Source organism: Calidris pugnax, unplaced genomic scaffold (assembly GCF_001431845.1).
Source record: "Calidris pugnax isolate Ruff unplaced genomic scaffold, ASM143184v1 scaffold39, whole genome shotgun sequence".
NCBI lineage: Eukaryota > Metazoa > Chordata > Aves > Charadriiformes > Scolopacidae > Calidris > Calidris pugnax.
In genome coordinates, this window is record NW_015090828.1 from 3608808 (window position 1) to 3627635 (window position 18828).

Sequence of the window (18828 nt, forward strand, 5' to 3'; positions counted from 1 at the left end):
TTCTTTAGTGCTCACAGCCTGTGGCACTGTTTGTGCATGTAAAATGCACTATCACTGACAAGAAGTCACTGACATCCTCAGACCTGTAAGGATTTTGCGTTATTTATGTATTTATTTTGCAATTTAAAATAAGAGTGCTGTAGGCAGAAAAGGATGGGTTTGAAAGTGATTATATTTGAGGCTGAGGTAAGATTAGTGTCATCTTCTTTCCTTTAAAATCAGACAAGATTTTTAACAAATTTAAGAGAAGAGATTGCTTTTGCGTGAATAGATTAAAACATGGCTAACGGACAGGGTGACCTTTGATGTGGCTATACTTTTCCCAGTTCCTAGAGTTTAAAAACCCATAACCTCTGTAAAATAACAGTCTTGCAACGTGATGGGCAGCTTTGTGCCAGAGGCAATAAATCAGTATTAAACCATTAGTTCAGGGAAATCAAAAAGTGGTCTCTTCAGCTTATAGGTGGTTCTCTCAGTTCAGAATTTATGTGATACGTGATTCTGGGAGCTTCAGCTATCACACTGTAAAGACAAAGCACCCTCCATTATAAGAGAAAATTAGAAATGTATAAGTTGTGTTTTCATGGTTTGGTGTTGTCTGTGTGTTAGAAATCTAAGAAGTTTGCATCTTTCTTTAATGATATAGTTACCATCTGCTGTTTCATACCTACAAAAATATCGAACTCTGGAAAAAATTGTGCAAACTCTAAAAAGTTGTATTGAACTTACAGTGCAAGCTGAAGTTGGAGCTTAAGCTATTTCTTCTGAGCAGAGCTGAGAAAGCACAGGGTATGTGATTGGTGGTGCAAGCTGACGTGTTATAGTCTGAGTGGAATGGCTGCTTGTTATGACAATAGAGAGCAATCATCCATGCTGAAAATAAGTTTAAAAGGCATTTTCAACCTTCATACTTATATCCCCCATGTAGACATTCCAAACAAACAGAAAACTTAAACTGCTAAATTGTTTCAGTGGTGATTTTTTCTCTTAATGAGAAGCAGGAGAACCAAAGCAAACCAACAAAAAAAACCCCAAGATCCAGATGCTGGCCAATTCTGATGAATTTTAGTTTGTCTCAGGGGAACAAAGCATTACAAAATTATCTCTGAAAAGCTGAGACTTTTTAATAGAATATAGATGTACAAAATTGTCATCTTCAAAAAGAAATTCAGTGTCTAAGCAAAACTAGTTATTCTTTTCAAAGATTTCATTGGGTCTTCAAAGTCAACTCAGAGTGAGGCTTTGGTAAAATTTAAAGTATGAGATTTCTGAGAGGTTATGTTCTTTAGTTAACATTAGATTTATGCCCTTATGAAAATGTTGCCTTCTGACAGCTGTGCAATTATCTGGTGTCCCCACTGTGCGACGTAGTTGAATGGTCAACAGTTGCCACATTTATAAATAGTATGTGACATTTGAGCTTTGAAAAGTAAATTCTTACTGAATGCTTTTGGAAGAGTTCCATATATAGTACTTTACTTTTATGCATCATTCAGTGGAATATGCATTAAATGGAATGGCAACAGAGATTGAATATAATAAGCGTTACCTATAAAATGGGAATAAGATTAAACCGAAATCTCAAGGCATTACATTGAAATGATTAAGGCTAAAACAATAGGCAATGCCACATATATTACAGTAGATACTCAAGAACATCACAGCCATGTAGCCAGGAGAAACTGCAGTGTATAATTGCTCTTTTCCTACTCTTCCTTATAATTTTCTTCATCTTCAGTGTTTCTCTTTATTAACATTAAGCTTTTATGTTGGTTTTCTTCAGTGTAGTTGTGATTTTTTTGAACGTCTATGACCTAAGTAACAGGAAACTAGTACAGTAAAAAATTTAAATTATATTATTAGTATATTTAAGTTTGGGTTATTATCAAATCATATCATGCAAAAATGTCATGTACACCTTCTAATTAGCATTCATCAACTGTAGGGGTGTGTGCTAAAAGCTGGAGAAGTTTCGGGTCATATTTACTCCTATACGTGTGAAATGTCTTATTAGCAAGTGAAAATGGAGCTCTGTTGTTGATGGTATTTGAGGATTTTCTCTGGAATGTTTTTTTCTTTTTAGTCTTTTCCTCTTCCTCTTCCTCTTTCTTCCTCCTCTTTTTTTTTTTTTTTTTTTTTTTTTTTTCCATTTTTTAACTTGAGATATTTAGCTTTTTAGCTTGTGGAGGAATTGATACAGAACTCAAGAAAGGACCATCTCATACCACTGTTTTGGACAGTGACCATAAATGAAATATTACAGAGTTTGTGGGGAATAAGAACACTGGATAGCTATCTAAGACTAATGACAAGACATCTGGGTGGGAGAATATAGAGATCTATATGATTGTCCTGGACTATCTGTTATGGGAATATGACAAGCTGAATATGACAGGTTTCTAAACTTATACTACTGGAGAAACCCAGAATAGTTAAAATATCATCCAAACTCATTACAGCCTTTCAGTAATTATTTGTACTTTGTCAGTACCAGTGAGGGAAATAGCTTTTCTTAGCAATGCAGTTCTGCAGAAGAGTAATAAGGAAATACCAGGCTTCATGTTTTCATGAAACAGTGCATGATAAATTGAAAAAAAAAAAAAAGAAGTGAGGCTTTTTTTAGTAATATATTTATTTAGTGTAGACCAAGAGTGAAGTAACACACACACCGAATTACCAAGAAATGTGATTGTTATAAGCATGTTATGTTGGTGGTTCATTAATCACTTGGACAAAGTTAATATGTACTGAGATTCTGAATTGACATCTTCTGTTGTAAGTGTAGGGAAATTAACTCTTATCATTGACATGAGGTGGTGATCACTGAAAGACAAGACCAGTGAGCCTGCTAAGTGTTTTTTAAAAAGGGCGTATGTGCACATTTCTAGGAAGATGTTCAGAAAAGGGAAGAGTACAGAAATTCTGTCAAAACCTTTTTTATTAGAAGTACAAATTCTTCATGAAAAATTATGTTCCGTAGGAAAGGGTCAGTCTCAGTGAATTTTCTGATCTGAAAAAGTATGTCATGAAACCTCTTTAAATTCCCATTTTACCATTTAGAGAAGGAAGAATTTAGTATTTCACTTTAAAATGGCATTTAGAAATTTTAATTAACTTTTATTAAATGAGAAAAGTAAACTTACAGTCCTGATCCAGTTGACTGCAACTGAATTATTTCTCTTCAAGATTCTTGGTCCAAAAAGTCTTAGTTTTATGACTTTTCATCTAGAGATGGAATGTTGTACTGTAGCCTGGAAAATTCTGTTTTAATCCCTGTACTAATAGTTATGTTACCAATTAAACTTTAGAAACAATATCAGTTTGCAGTATTCTTTAGTACACTATAAGTATTATAAGGACATTAGACTAGACTGGCTTTTTAAAAATTATTTTTAATTTTTTTATTGTGGCTAGTAATGCTTATTTATTTTTAATCTATTAAACACTATAGGATTTATGCTGTTTTGGAGATACTGAGCCAAGAGGTATTTATTTTAAATGCAAAGGAAAGAAAAGTTCTAATGAATTGCAAGAATCTCAGTAACTGATACTGAGAATTTGTTTTTCTGTGAAGTATTATTACCTATGCAAGTCACTCCTGGATGTGAACTGCACTATTTTAATTGAAGGAGTTTCTAAGTATAAATCAAGTATCTAGGGATATAGACTGAACCCATCTGCTCTACCAGAATTGACGTTTTCATATCTTCTGTCTTAACTTATTTGACATAAACAAAGCTTGCTCAGATAAACAGGTGCACTTTGATAGTATCCAATTAATTACTGTCAGGTGTATTGCATTGGAAAGGTGGTCTGTATCTCCTATTTGGGATCTAAACCAGTACCCTGATTCCTACGATGTTTTCTGGACATTTAAATAAAGAGCAAAGCCATTTTAAAAAATATAAGTCCATTTCCTTTAATGAAAGTCAGCAGCTGGAGCTAGGGTTGGCTCAGGCTTACAAGATGATGGAAGGAAGGTAGGGACTGTTTTCCCATTGCTGTTTTACTGTAACAGATTTCAAAATGGTTCTGAAAAATTTTTCCTTTTTTGGGGGAGAGGAAGAAAAGACAGTAATTAAATAATTTCTTCAAGGATGTGAAGGGGGAAACTAAAAAAGCTGTCTTTGGAAGCAGGCCACTGGCTTGAACCTTGCTTGGGACAATAGGAGCTGGAAACTGTTTTATTTTGAAACCTGTCCAGTGACAAATGTAAAGTGAGCAAGTAATGAATTGTAAGGGCTGTGACTGATCCCTCATGAAAGATTTGTAAAGAGCTGAGATTTAGACATGATTACTTCACCAGACCCTTCTTTTCTTATGCCTTCATTATGAAGAACAAAAAGAAGAAAAAAAAAAAAAAAAAAAAAAAAGTGGTTTATCTGTCATTGCCACACTGGTTGCTTTAGAAATATGAAGGGAAAGATGACAAATGACCTCAGAAGAAGCAGAGATTTGTGATATTTGCCTGTGATGAAGGCATATAATTTTTATATTTTTTTTTTTTACTTATTTCATAGTAGTAAAGCTGACCTTGAGTATTTCCTAATATCATTCCCCACCATGCTGGTCTCTGAAAAGACCCAGGTCTCCAGCAGGCTTTTTCCTCAGATCCTCTCTGCTGAGCATTCTTTGTGCCTGGTTTTCTGCTGTAAGCATTCTGAGGGCTGGCCCTTGGCAGTCTGTCTGGTTGGCAGGGGTCTGTCATGGCACTGCAAGCCAGAAGACAGCTGTGTAGGAGGAGCTTTGTAACGGGGCCTGGTTTCTGGTGCTGTGGTCTTGAGATGGTTGGGTTGTGTCTACTGGTGCCTCCACGGAGCCCTCATCACCTTGCAGGTGTATCTGTTCTCTGCTGCCAGCTGTAATTAGTCATTGGTTGGCAACAACTTTGGTTTTGTGATCTTTTGGCATCTCTTAGCACACTCTTTCCAAATTATATTCTAACTGTGAACTTCCCAGTTTACCCTTTCATTCATTTTTCTCCGGAAAGCTATGGTGTTCTTTATCCTTACTATTAAGGTAAAGGATGTGCAAGTAATACCCTTTACTACTTTGATATTCCTTTTTGGCAAAACACTCTGATGGCTCTTTTATATCACGGATTTCAGGGTGGCAGCCCTTGTTTCCAAAAATGTAGATGCAACAGGACCATCTGTGCTTGCCATCTGCAAGACATTTCCTTCTAGGATCCCGGGGTTGATTATGGTGCTTCCAGACATTCCCACTGCCTGTCCCCCTGGGTACACAGTAAGGGGACAACAGGTTTGTAACTGTAACACAGATGCATGTAAGCCTAAACTCTTCAGCACATCCTGCTGTCACTGGGATGCAGTCTGCCCAATGTCTGTTTGAACACCCACCACCTTCTCCCTAAGTTGTGTCCAGCCGCTCATCCCTACATTCCTTTCTACACAGCCTGCCTTTTGCTGTTCATACCAAGGTGCTGACCCTGGCAAAGCAGCCAAGTATTATGGAAAAGAACCTTCCCTATTACTAGCCAGCCATTAAACTCTTGGAAATGTTTTCAGTTTCTGATTTTTTGAGAAGGTTGGGAAAGGATTGTTTCTGTTCTGGGTTTTTCTTTGTGTGTGTGTGTTTTGGTTCGGTTTGGGTTTTTTTCTGCAAAATTGCTTTATTTCTGAACATAGCAGTTTTTATTGCTTACTTTCCTAACTTCTCCTTTTAATCCTGCAACTGCCATTAGATAAAATAATGAACCAAGTTACTTATTCATAAAGGCATGTAAATATTTTTTCTCCACTATATTCCAATAAAATAATGTTGTCATGGATTATTGGCAGTAAATTTTTTAAAATTATACATTTAAAAGTAAACAAAGCTATATACATGAAAATACCTTTGATCATTTTTCATGAAGTATCTTTTCTTTTATCATTGTCGGTATGAGATCTGAAATCTTAACGCTCATATTTTGAGTTTCAGTGTCTCCCTATTTCATTTCTATTGCAAATGCTTCCTACCGAAACATTATAAAACAGTTTTCTACATTCACTGCTCCCCTTTCCCTCTTCCCAGTCTGGCCTGAAGTGACCCACTTACAGAATTATAATTCTCTTGTTTGGGTTCTGCATTTTAACATTTGGCTGTTGAAATGTAGTTGGGGAAGAAGGAAGGGCATACACTACCAACCCCCCCTCTTTTTTTCAAATTTGCAGAAGCTGTTTGCTACTCTAAGAGGAAATAAAGGAATGATGGATGCTCTTTAATTTCTAGTGCACTGTTTATCTCAAAAACAGATTTTCTATTTGATAGAAATGTTGTGAGGCATTACTCCCAAGTGTCAACTAGATCCTGTATACATGTATACATAAAGTGTATAGAAAGAACTAGGAGTTTTTGCACATGTACTAATAATTTTTCCACAAAAAAACCTCTTGTAACGTATTTTAGCACATGAATCTGGCCATAACTAGATGGCAGAGCTTTTCCTCAGCCACAATGATAACTCAAATTCTGATCTTACTTTCTTTAATAGAGGGTTCATTTATGAAATAGGCTGCAATAGATCCTTCTGCTGATACTTTTTCCTCTTTAAAGAAGCTCCATATGTTACAAACATATCTAATTTCTTTTTTATTCTGAGAATTTACTTATGATATCACAGGTCTCCAGGACCTTGCTCTTCACACTACTTCACTTCCATGAGCCTCTAGCAATGCACTCCCAAGGCACAAGTGCCATTAGGTGATGATGTGACTTTCAGTAGTTCCTTTTAGGATTCTTCAGGACAGCAAAGGTGGTGCAAAAACTGAATCACAGAATGCAAGAAGTTTCTGCTTCCTCTGAACATATATGACTTCAGAATAATGCTTCGTGCTTTGTGTTGCAGCTCTAAACAGAAGATATTTATAGATATTTAAACTTGGCTACATGAAACGATGTTTCTGAATACATTTCAGGCTTTTAGAGTGCAGAGCCATTGACTTCTGTAGGAGGTGCTAAATGGTCTAGCACTCTGATGACTAAAGATAAACTCTTAGCAACCTAAATTTAGGTACCTCATTTTAAAAACTTTGGCCCAGATATGTGAACCCAGAAGAATGAGTTACAATAATTCATTTCAAATTCCCTGGCACTTGCGGCTCCCCAGACTTAGCATTTATTCATACAAATTGCTCACTGTTGCAGATAAATCACAAAATGTAGCCAATGCAATAACTCTGCACCTGAGCATTATTTAGTTCTGCTTTGCTAATGTTGGCAGCGCTTTGCTTTTCTTCTATATGTTACAGCACCTGGCTATTTTGGCTTTGTCTGAATATGTTGGAGGGGTGAATAGGAAGAAAATCTACAAGTTTTTGCCCGCTCTTGCATTACTGCTAACTTTCATAATAGCTGTGATTCCTCAATTAGGTGGTCAGTTTAATTTTCCTGCCAGCTTAAAAGAAATGCGAGGGAGACAACTACCAAGGGAGACAATTTTTCACTGCGTGCCTAGGAGAGGATTAACTTGTCAGAAATGTTGTCTCTAGTGGTTCTCCTCTGCTTTGACACCAGGGATAGTTAATTTCCCATAAAGCTGTTTATGATGATGATGAGAAGTACTGTGCCCTGTCTGTGTTGATTTTTCTCTTTCAACTTCTTTGTGGCTTCTCTTTGGGGATTTTTGTCTCTTTAAAGGAGTATTTCACCTTGAGGACATGAGAAATAGATTAAGGTATCTGTGTTGCCCACAATTTTCTCTTAGGTTTATGTAGACTGCACAAATGAGTAAAGTTTTAAAACACAGTTACTTAATTTTTACTTCTTTCTTCCTTTCTTTTTTTTTTTTCTATTAACACAATATAAACTAAGAATAATGTTAAAAATATTGATGTTGGCAACTTAGCCAGTTTTAGGTTTGTTTATTGCTAGGCTCAGGTACCAGCACTTCCTTTGCCTATATTAAGGATGGATATCTTGTCATTTCACCGCAGCCTTGTAAGTTGTGGGCGTTTATTCTAAGCCAGTCATCTGTAGTCAGTGTCGTGGAAGAAGGTGATTCATCCCATCTGACGCTAAATATCTGAGAGGCTTATTATGCAAATGTGTTCTGGAGAGGAAGGTGGTTGATGATGTTCCTGCCCAGCCAAGTGCCGCAGTCTACAGAGCTTCCCTGCTCTGGCGCAGTTCTTTTTGAGGCCACACACAACAAACAGAATGCCAAAATTATCCAAGTTAAAAATCAGTAACTAGAAGGATTTTGTTCATCTGTATTTGTTTTTTTTAACCAGGTTCACTTCAGTGATTCATAGGGCCATTTATAACACAGCGATAACAATATCTGTTCAATAAATGGGGTCATATTGGCACAGAGGAAATAAGTGGTTGAAGGCAGGGACACTCAGAACTTTGTGTAATGAACTGCCTCCTGAAATACATGTGTGTGCTGGGACTGTCCTGTTTTATTCGGTGAGGTGAATCCATGGTGGTTGTTTAACTGTGTGTTAAGCAGGACATTAGCAATATCATTATCACTGTAGTATACACCTCTTGATGCTTGATATTGCTTTATTAGACTATAAAATATCTTGAAGTAAGCTTAACTATGTCAAACAAAGGGGGCAGTTAGAAACTTCTATGTATATTGCCAAATCCTTCCACTGAGGTCCTCAGTACTACTCAAACTACTGTTTGTGCTAGCAGTCTTTCCCAATTTTTGAATCTTACTGAAGCATGAGGGTTATATGAGTACAGATAAACATGCTGTCTGATGAGATGAGCTGTTTCTTTATAATACTCAGTGATTATCCAAGTCCACACCGGGAAGCCAGAAAAAGTGTTCATGCAAATCATAACTTTCTTTTGGGTCTTATGGAAATCTGAAGAGAGGATGACTCATATGAACTTCACTTGAGAGTCTGAGTGGTGTTTTTTATTAACTAGGTTAGCTAACAGTTAAACTATCAGACTTCTAATGAAGCAGAGGCAGTATATTTTGAGAGGCATGTTGAAAAGAAACCTAGCCTACTAGGATGCGTTATCATACAGAAGTTAAATCTCGTGAACTGCATATTCTATGTGTAGTTGTTCATCATAGGAACCCTTATCATGTTGATGTACCACCCTGCTCCATTATGCTTTTGTGGTACATCTAGGGAATATCTTCATGGTACGGGCTACTGTAGTTTAGACACTGGAGTCAGAGAAATGTGACTACCACGGGTAAGATACCATTCCATGAAGCAGCAGTGGAAGAGGTGAAAAGAACTGGACAGAAACGATGCCAATAGCAACGAAAGCAATCAAAATGAGCTTTATAGTACCTTTTAATGTAAATTCTCTCTGGGATATGTTTCACATGTTTTATTTATTTTTATTGTTATATTTCTTTTTATTTTTGTAGGCTGTGGAAACCAACCTTGCATCAAAGGATAGTCACTGGGTCTATGTAAATGAGGTAAGAAAGTCAAAAGAGACAACATAGCTTAGTACATTCACTCATCACTGTCTTTTGTTTCATAAGTTTTGACACATCAAACTGAGCATACACTTAGTATTTTTGCTTTTTGAATGGTACAAGATGCAAACTCTGCGGTGTCGTTGCTTATCTGTCAATTGAATTGGCATAAATTCAATACCAAAGGTCAAAACGAAGCTTTCAATATACCCCACAGCAACTGGGAGACTATATTTTTACCTTCATGTTAACCCTGCTTCTTGGCTATTTAGGAAGCAGAGAATATCTCAAAAGAAACCTCAAATACATGCATCTATATCTGCCAGAATCTCACCTTTCAGTGCTATGAAAGCCTGCTCTCAAATACCAGGAGGTAAAAGAGTGCTGAGGTTAGTTGCAGGCTTAGCTCGTTCGAATATGGGTTTACATGATATGCATGTGTTCTTTAGTGCAAAATTGTGTTGGTCTTTTGGCCAAGGTCCAGGATAGCATAGTTTTAAAATATGGCATTTCCTCTCTGCAGCAAATGGTATCTTGTCCTACTACTACAGTTATTTATATTACCTTAGTACCATGATGCTCTAATGGGAATCAGTACAGACGCTTATTTAAAAAGCAATGGAAAGCTTGAAATATGTTGTACTATATATAGTAATTTATAAATCACTGATTGTTCAGGATAAGTGGCGCCATTTTGTATATTTCTGGTTTTAATGATGATTCATTAAAAGATAGTAATGTATCTAAGTTAAAAAGAAACTTGTTGACTGTTTTATTTTTATATGATAAATGCATAGCCTCAAATTTAGTAACCAATTCCTTTGTTAATTTCTCATTTTTTCTTTGCACCTAGCTAATAATTTTGGATAGGGTACTTTTAATAGTAACTATAAATTGTATTGTGTGGCATTAGAAAGGCTAGGTAATTAAATAGGGGCTATGGGATGTGAGTGAAATTTCTGCTTATAAAGGTTTTATAAATTCTTTCTAGTCCTTGTTACATTTAAATACCTCCTGATTTGTCAGCTGCGGTAATGACCCACTACAAAATATCAGCAAGATGCCTGGAGAGTCAGTCTTTATATTCACATAAAGATAATGCAGTGCGTATTTCTTTAAACATTTATAGAGAGGGAGCGTTTGTGAATTTGTTATTGCTGCTGTTATTTTTAATGTTAAAACTCACTTCATGAAACCTGACTCTGCAATACAAAAAAATCCCTTCAGCACTCATGCACGAACATGTGCGTACATACACAAACACATCGCACAGGGTGTCAATTCTACTTTTATTTTGGGAACTTTTATTTTTTCTGTTTTATGGCTAGACACTGTGTAGGGAAACAAAATGTAAATCTAAAGTATAACATTTTAGTGAAAAATATTAGTTCACATACTTATAAATATGTCAAAATGTAATTAAATTCAGACAGTTACAGAAACTCCAAATTCATGAAACTTTGGAGAATTCTTTGCAGGCAAAAAGAAGAGAAAACGTCTAGATTATAGGGTTTTTTTCTTAACAAAAAAATGCTGGTCTTTGTGTCCTTAAAGCTACTGTGAAAAGAAGATACGTTAAGCATCCATGGATATATTTTTAGAAAGATAGAGGATCCTTTAATAGTGTGCGTACCTCCATGCTAGCAAGAGGACAGACTGATTATGCTTTCTACATATGTATTTCCAGTTGGTATCAGCATGAACTGCATGGATACTTGAGGGAAAATATGTTATTCTTTGACTGGATATTGATTGGTGCTGTGATTCGCAGAATGGAATTAGCTTTTAATTCCCAACAGTCAAATCATCTCTTTTAGTTGTAATTCCACACAGTGGCAAACCAGATGTAGTCCATTCTGTAAATGGACTAAATACTTAGTCCTTTTTTTCTCCCAGGCAGATTGAGCATCCTACACCTTTTTGTTCACCCTATGGTCTGTGTGACCTACTGATCCCATTTGCAAGGACAGAGAGGTATAGGGCTAACTGATCTGAGGGGGCAGTAGTGGGAACACAGTGACATTATTTCCATTGAGTTTCCTTGCACAAAGAGCGTTGGATTGTAAACAGGCTCTTTAGACCTTTCTGACTTCAGGGAACCATTTAAGCGCCCGGTACAGGGCAGACTACTGATTTCTACTGATCTTGAGCACCTTGCCACAATCTGCCCTGTTTCCTACCTCTCCTGTAGCCAATGAGGAACTGAAACTTGGACTTACCTTGCTATAGTGAGAATGACTATATAGCACAGTATTATTTCAATAAGAGATTTTATTATTGTCTTACTTGAATTAAATATACTCTACTCTCTCTGTATTGCCAACCCAATAAATATTTGGGTTTGTTTTTTTTTTTCCCTTGGGCTTCTGTCCCATACAGCAGGATATTAAGTTTTGGAGTTTGAACATATTTTATCACTTCAATTCTTTTAGGTAAGCAACACTACCAAGATTGTGATGAGCTAACTTAAAACTGTATAGCTGGTAAGCTTGTTGCACAGAAAATGAACAATTGTGGAATATAAGAGTTGGTCTTAAATTACAGAGCTGTACTGTCAAGATCATGCATTTGTTAGTTTCCAATAACCCGAGTCTCTGCTGAGGTATCTATTCAGTTTGGATGCCATTGGAGGTGCAAAAGGACTCTATCATCTGTAGAAAAAGCTAGTGAATTGGGAGCTGGATTCGTTGTATGGGGTTGGAAGGCTGAAACATTACACAGCAAGTCTTTCAGGATAAGAGAATACACAGGATTGGGTCTTCACAGGCAGTATGATGCCCTCATAATGTCCTCTGTGAAGCCAAAGTCATAAAAACCTTACTGTTTTAAAAATATATATTTGTAAGTATGTCTGCTTTTCTCATTTCAGACATTTTATGTTTCAAACTTGCAGAGCTGTCAAAAGTAATGGAGATTTGAGGGGAAAAAAGAAATGTATTTCTAACCACTGTTCCATTTTTAGATTTATATTTAATCATCTTCACTTTTATTCATCTAGAAATACTAAATCATTCCTTCATTTAGGTAGCAATTCTACCTGAATTCTGGGTTAAGTATGCCACGTAGCTTTTTATACGCAAGAATATCTGTGATTTCTGTATAAATGCTTGAAAAAGCAAACAACTCCTCAGAACAATGAAGTCCATGCTTAGCTTTGTCTCAAAATAGTCCAAAACATTTTATTACCCACTGACTGTGCTGGGAATTGTCAGTGACCAGCAATTTTTGTTCCTAAAGAAGATCCGTTAGAGTATATCTGGTGTTCTGTTTGTACCTTAGCTGTTTATGCCTTTCAGTGCTGATGAAGTAACCTACCAGCTTTGCTAGATGTGGGCTACTGCTTCTTGTGCCATGACTGGCAGAGTTGTAGATGCCTTCCCCTTTTTTGGATATTTATTCTTTCCTCTCTTTTTGGCTGTTTTTTTTCTTATTATTTTTATTTTTCTCTTACATTTCTTTCTCTTTGGTGCCTGACATCAAGCATCTCTGTTGGTTCCTCCTGACATTTTTTGTTCTCCCTTTCTCTTTTTCTGCCTGCTCAGAGAAAATGCTGTGCATTGCCCAGGGCATATGTCTGTGGGAGATGCACAAGAGCAATACTTGAAACTGAATTTGTACGAGGTCGTACTAGGAGCAATGCTCTAGGAGTCTGTGTCTGCTTTTTTATTAACAGCAGCTAGGGGTAAAGGTCTAGGGGTATAAATAGCACTAGAAACCATGTTTCCCATTTTGTGGGACACTTTGTGGTTTTGAAATGTTCTCCATTCCAAGTGGAGAGAAAAGATAAAAGAAATTTTTCTGCAAAACTGGAATTTTGGATTAAAAAAGCCAAATTAAACACAGTTTTATATTCCCTTAGATCAATATATTTAATTCTAATTCCAAGTTTCTGAACATTCATTATTTTAACATGGAAATTGGTAAAGTACACAAAGTAATCAACTACTCTTCATGGAAATTGAATGGATACTGAATTTGACTGATAACTCAAATGAGTTGTTTCATGGTTATCTCATCCTTCTTTTAATTTCTTTTTCAACAAACTTTCATCACTACTCAAAAGTTTAATTGAAAGTTTTAAGACATGGTAGGACAAAGCACAAGGCTACTGATTGAGACAGCAGATAATTTTTCACAAAGGACAGGTAGAAATGAAGAGAGGACAGCCTAGTGTTGCATGTCCAAACCATACATACTGGCTCTGAAGCTAAGAAGAGGTGAGGGTCACACTTGTGGAATAGCTGCATGGAAATACAGAAAAGGCATATACTGAGGAAGACTTTTTTTGAAAAAGTGTTTTTGACAGAAGTGCCCCAAAGACAAGAAATGGAAATAATGGAGGACTTCTGTTTCCCTGGAAGTTGAAAAAGTAATGTTGGGACACAGACAAGTTGTCACAATTTCCTGTGATTGACAATTTTATCTCCACATGTTAAAAAAGTTAAGGCAGCCGTCAGTTCAGATTTCATTATGGCTAAGGGAGAATGGGCTAAGGAAGTCAGAAGATAATTGGTGTGAAAGTGATTGTGAGATGGTAGCATGCTCTGTTTGAAGAGGAAGAAGTGAGAAAAGGAGAATAGGGATAATGGATGTTAGTAAAAAGATTGTCCGACTTTACAAGTTTAGGGAACTAGTAGTGCTTTGGAAAGATAATATGGTGAGTAAAGGATGGCAAAAGAACTGTGGAGTTCTGTGAAGATGAAGGCATAATAAGGCATTGTTATGGTTCCAATAGGTTATCTTTATAGATCTTGAAATCAGAGAGAAATTCTGATAAAAAAGTGGTGAAAAAGGGGATTAAGGAGGAGTGTAAAGGTGTAATAAAGTAAATTATTAAAAAATGAAACTGAGGTGCAGAATGACTCATACCAGGGACCATAAAAAGAGAAGTTTAGATATAGCAGAAGAGAAGGGAAAGTGTAAGGTGAATACTTAGTGGAAAATGAGGTTTTAATATTTACTGACTTGACGTTGCCTTTATTGAAACTATTAATTGTAAGCAGACCATTAAAACATACTGTAGTAGTTCCAGTTTAGTTAGATAAATCTGGGGCACTCCATCAAATGAGATTCAATATAAAGAAGTGCTGAGTAGTTCAGGTGTGGCTACAAAATGAGGTATAGCTGGAGAGCATCCGCAGGAGCAACTTAAAATCCTTATGGATAACAAATAAAATATGAATCAGTACTGTTGTGGTTTTGCAAAACAAGCAAATCTAGTCCTCAGATATGTTACTGGAAGCATCCTTTGTAAGATAAGGGAGACAATTATTTTGCTCTACTTGACATTAACTTGGCCTTGTTGGAACAATATTGCAAGTTTTGGGCAAGACACTTCAAAATCAAACAAGAGAATGCAGAACAGTTTTGAAAATCCAGAGGAGAGCACCAAGTATGATGAAAGCTCAGTACAATATGATCCATGAGAAAAGGTTGAAAGAATTACGTTTGTCTCTCATGAAACTCAGAAGATGGAGCAAGGATATAGGGGTAGAACAGATATATTAAAAGAAAAAATATGATCACGTTTACTTTAGAAAGATAAAGGAAATGCAATTTAATATTCTGCAGTAAAAATTAGATGGAGTATTGGGAAATGGTTTATGATCTAAATATGATAATGAATAGAAACTTCCTTGGTTACTTTCTCCCATCTCATCATATCTCTGTCTTCACACCTGGTTCTGCTATTGTTTTTTATCTTTGTTTTTCAGCATCCTACTCACATTATGTAAGTCTGCTAAATATTTTCAGATCTCAATTTGGAAAGACAAATACAACTGTATTATGAACACCACTGGGTATTTTCTGATCTGCACCTTCTGTTTTTCCACATATCTTTTTTCAATATGGGTCTGGCAGACACAGTTTATACAGATACAGTTTATACAGTTGCATACACTTTTGGTCAAATAATTTATTCAATACTTTTGCTGACAAACATGAAATTAATGGACCCTGTGACTCATACTTGATTTCCAGTCAGTGTGGAACTCCATACTTCTCTGTCTACTATGAAGCAAGCTAGAGTGATTGCGTTTGATTAAATTCTGTCAGCCAAATCCGCTCTTGGGGTAGTGTCAGTGATATGACTTAGCCATGAACCCAGCATCATGTTTCTTGATATCAGTCATTTAAAAGAGGAGTATATTGTAGTTGTATGTAGTTTTGATAGAGAGATGCCTAGTAATGAATTAGGGGCACTTTCAGTGCTTTAAAAATAGATTTAATTGTAAGACGTAAAAAGTAAGTCTGAAAACTGAACGTTAGAGCTTCTACTTGACTACAGTTTAATTTTGTTCTTTTCCATTGAATTGATATTCATTGATTCAAATCAACCCTCATCAGATCAGATACCAAGGGGTATTTGTTATTAACACAAAATTAACTTCTTATTACCCTGTTGGGTTTTTTTTGTTTTAGGATTACCGCACTCTCTATCACACAGCATAACAAATACTTTTCTGGACTACAGCTCAATTCTCTTACTTTCTGCTGTTTTCATAGGTCTCTCTTCACCTCCTACTGTCTGTAGGAGGCAGTTTGTTATATGAGGGATGAGAAACTGTCCCATCATCTCCGTCCTGGCGTGACATATTTCTTACTCTCCATTTCTATCCTGCAGCTCCATTGCTTCTGCCAATCATCGTTTTATTTCCTTTCACCGTGTCAGACACGCCCATTATATCCATAGTTACTCATCCTCTTGATTTGAGAATCAAATGGCTTCTCAGATATCATCTGGGTACTTCTTTCTTATTTTCCTCTATAAAATATTTTTTAAAGGTTGAGAAAAATGAGCAGAAAATAGAATAGTAATTATCAGATAAAGTCTATCTCAGAAAACTACTTTTTCCCAAGGGTTGCGTGTAGGAAGGTGTTAGATAATGCACGATGAACAGTATTTTCCTAGCACAAGGCTTGTAACCTTGGGGAAACTTATGACTTTGGAAGAAGATCTCTTATGAATGCAGTGTCTATTGTTCACTTTGCTTTGGAAAATCTTTTTCTGTTTTTGTAGAAATTCCTGTGTTATATGCACTTTGGGTGATAAATAGTTAGACCCACAAGCAGGTGCAAATTGTTATGGCATCATTTTCATTTGGGTAGAACCAGGACTGTCTGATAGACTGGAATTCTGGTCTGTCTTTCTCTACATATGGAAGTGCCAAAAGATTATTATTTTTTTAAAGCATCAATCTGTGTAATGATGCTTGAGTTTACTCTGATAACAAGAAGTTAATAGATCTTTCACAGTTCCCCATGCCTTATTTTTTCTTGAAAAAGCAGACTTTTTAATGATAAGTTATGAATGCAAGTAGAGCAAGCATTATAAGATCTTTTCAAATTATACAAAAATGCACAGACAAAAAAAAGTAAAAAAAAAAAATAAATAATATAAATACAAGGAACACACTATGAAAAATTTCTTCAGATATAGCAAATGACACATTTCTATGTAAAACTCAACAATTTACAATTACAATTTATTCCAATTTTATTCCAGGTAGTCTATATTTACGACTAGTCTCAAAAATGGCTATTATCTTTGACACTGCAGATTTTTTATTTATTTATTTTCACAAAAATATATAATTTTCATACATATGCTTGAAAAGTACACTTATGCATGCAACTGCACTGCATGTGCACCTGCGTCCTGCTCAAAGAAATTTGTAGGGTTCAGAATTGACCTGATTCTAATGCTGTTGAATTGCACAGAAACAGTTGTAGTCAGCTGTGAGCAATGTTAGATGAGCTTTGATGAGTTGTTTTATCAGTGAAATTTACATTAAAACCAATGGTGATTTCTTTTTAGTTTTTTTTTTTTTTCAGCTTTTGATCACTATCATTTTGTGTGCTTTTCTTTTTATCTTTTTTTTTTTCCCTAAGATAATTACTTTTTAGTATGGAATAATATTTTGTTAAATCGGAGGATCTTTTACTGTATAGGCTCTTGCTACAGTCCGAGGAAGACTTCTGGACACCCAGTGCAGAATCCTTATATCTTTCTAGAAATAGAGCTAAATCAGTTAAATTATAAATACATCCCTGTAGAGATTTTTATGAGCATTGGGGAAAAGGAAGAGAAGTGAGGTAGTGTTGGATCTGTGGGAGGACAGCGAGGATGAGAGTTGGACAGTTGGTCACACAGACTTGTATTAGAAAGTTTTCTGTGCTATGAAAAATGGATTGTGCCCTTGCCTTAAAGGATTAACCTTTATGTATATGTGTGTGTGTCTGTTCATGTGGGGTGCAGAGAAGCCAGCATAATGTTACAGTTGAATAAATCTATCTGCATGGTAAGGTGTCATGAACCTTATAGAAAACAGCTAATTGAGGGATGTTTTCTGGATTTTCAACTAGTCAGCAAGTGTCCCTTTATAGGTGTAGGTAGTGCATTGAGGGGAATTAGAATAACCCAACAAACAGTATCTATCCTAATGCAAAAATTCCACTGTAAATAAATCTGTAGCTTGTCTCCATGTGTATCCTCGTCCTCATTGTCATTCAGTTTAATCCTGCAGTTTTCTCAGGGATGTGCTTTCTGGAAATATCTCTTGGCTCTTTAAATTATTAATGTCATTAAAATTTATAATTTTCTGTCATTACCTCTAGGAAAATAGAGATTGTAATGTGAAACATAATTGTCTCATTTTGCAATTTGTGTTATGATAGTTGAGCACAACTAGAGCAGATTTAAATATTCCCCTGAGCAATATGGCTAGGTATTACAAACTAACTGGAGTTCTTTGTGTGCAGATAAATAAATAGATAAATGAATTCCCCAAATGACCAATATTTATGTGCAAATAAATAGATAAACGAATGCAACAAATTCTTTAAGAGTAAACTTTGCCATTAATATGCCACATGAACAAAAAATAGTATTTAAAGGAATATCCTTTCAGTGTTGATTTGGGTGGAGAACTACTACTAGCCTGGATGAATAGTCAGTCTTACACTTATATCTGCCTTCCCAAAATATTTAAGTGCACCCTGAAATATTGGGAATGGCCAAATTGTTTCCCGTTGTAATGGAAAAATCCAAGATAAGAGCACTTAGATAAGATATCAACTTTTATCCCTGAGTAAAGTGCTCTCCCTCCATCCTCATTCAAGAAATTCAATATTTACCGACCTGAGTGCAAATCGCTATTAAAGGTGCCAAGCAAGAGAGAGTTAGGCTCTTTAACCTTCCTTAAAGCATAACCCTGAAACAAGCAGAAACCACCATCTATATTAAATAAAGATTTACCCCATGTTGCAGTAGCAACATCATGGGATCATGTAAGCCAAAAACTGGGCATGTGATATGGAATTTTGTAAGGAGCACTTGCCTGGCCAAGCCAGCTGATAAACTCTGTTTAGAATACGGGATTCATGCATGGTATGACCAGTAATTACTGTGTGTTGACTTGTGCTGT

The 18828-nt window shown here is 35.9% G+C and overlaps 1 protein-coding gene across 1 annotated transcript in view; it reads left to right on the plus strand.

The window, feature by feature from the left end:
- The window catches only part of GRID1 (glutamate receptor, ionotropic, delta 1), a 525592-nt gene that overhangs the window by 395152 nt on the left and 111612 nt on the right, over positions 1–18828 (plus strand). The window contains exon 5 of the mRNA XM_014940347.1: positions 9347–9400. Within this exon, the coding sequence (XP_014795833.1) occupies positions 9347–9400 (54 nt within the window). The remainder of the gene's footprint in view (positions 1–9346; positions 9401–18828) is intronic.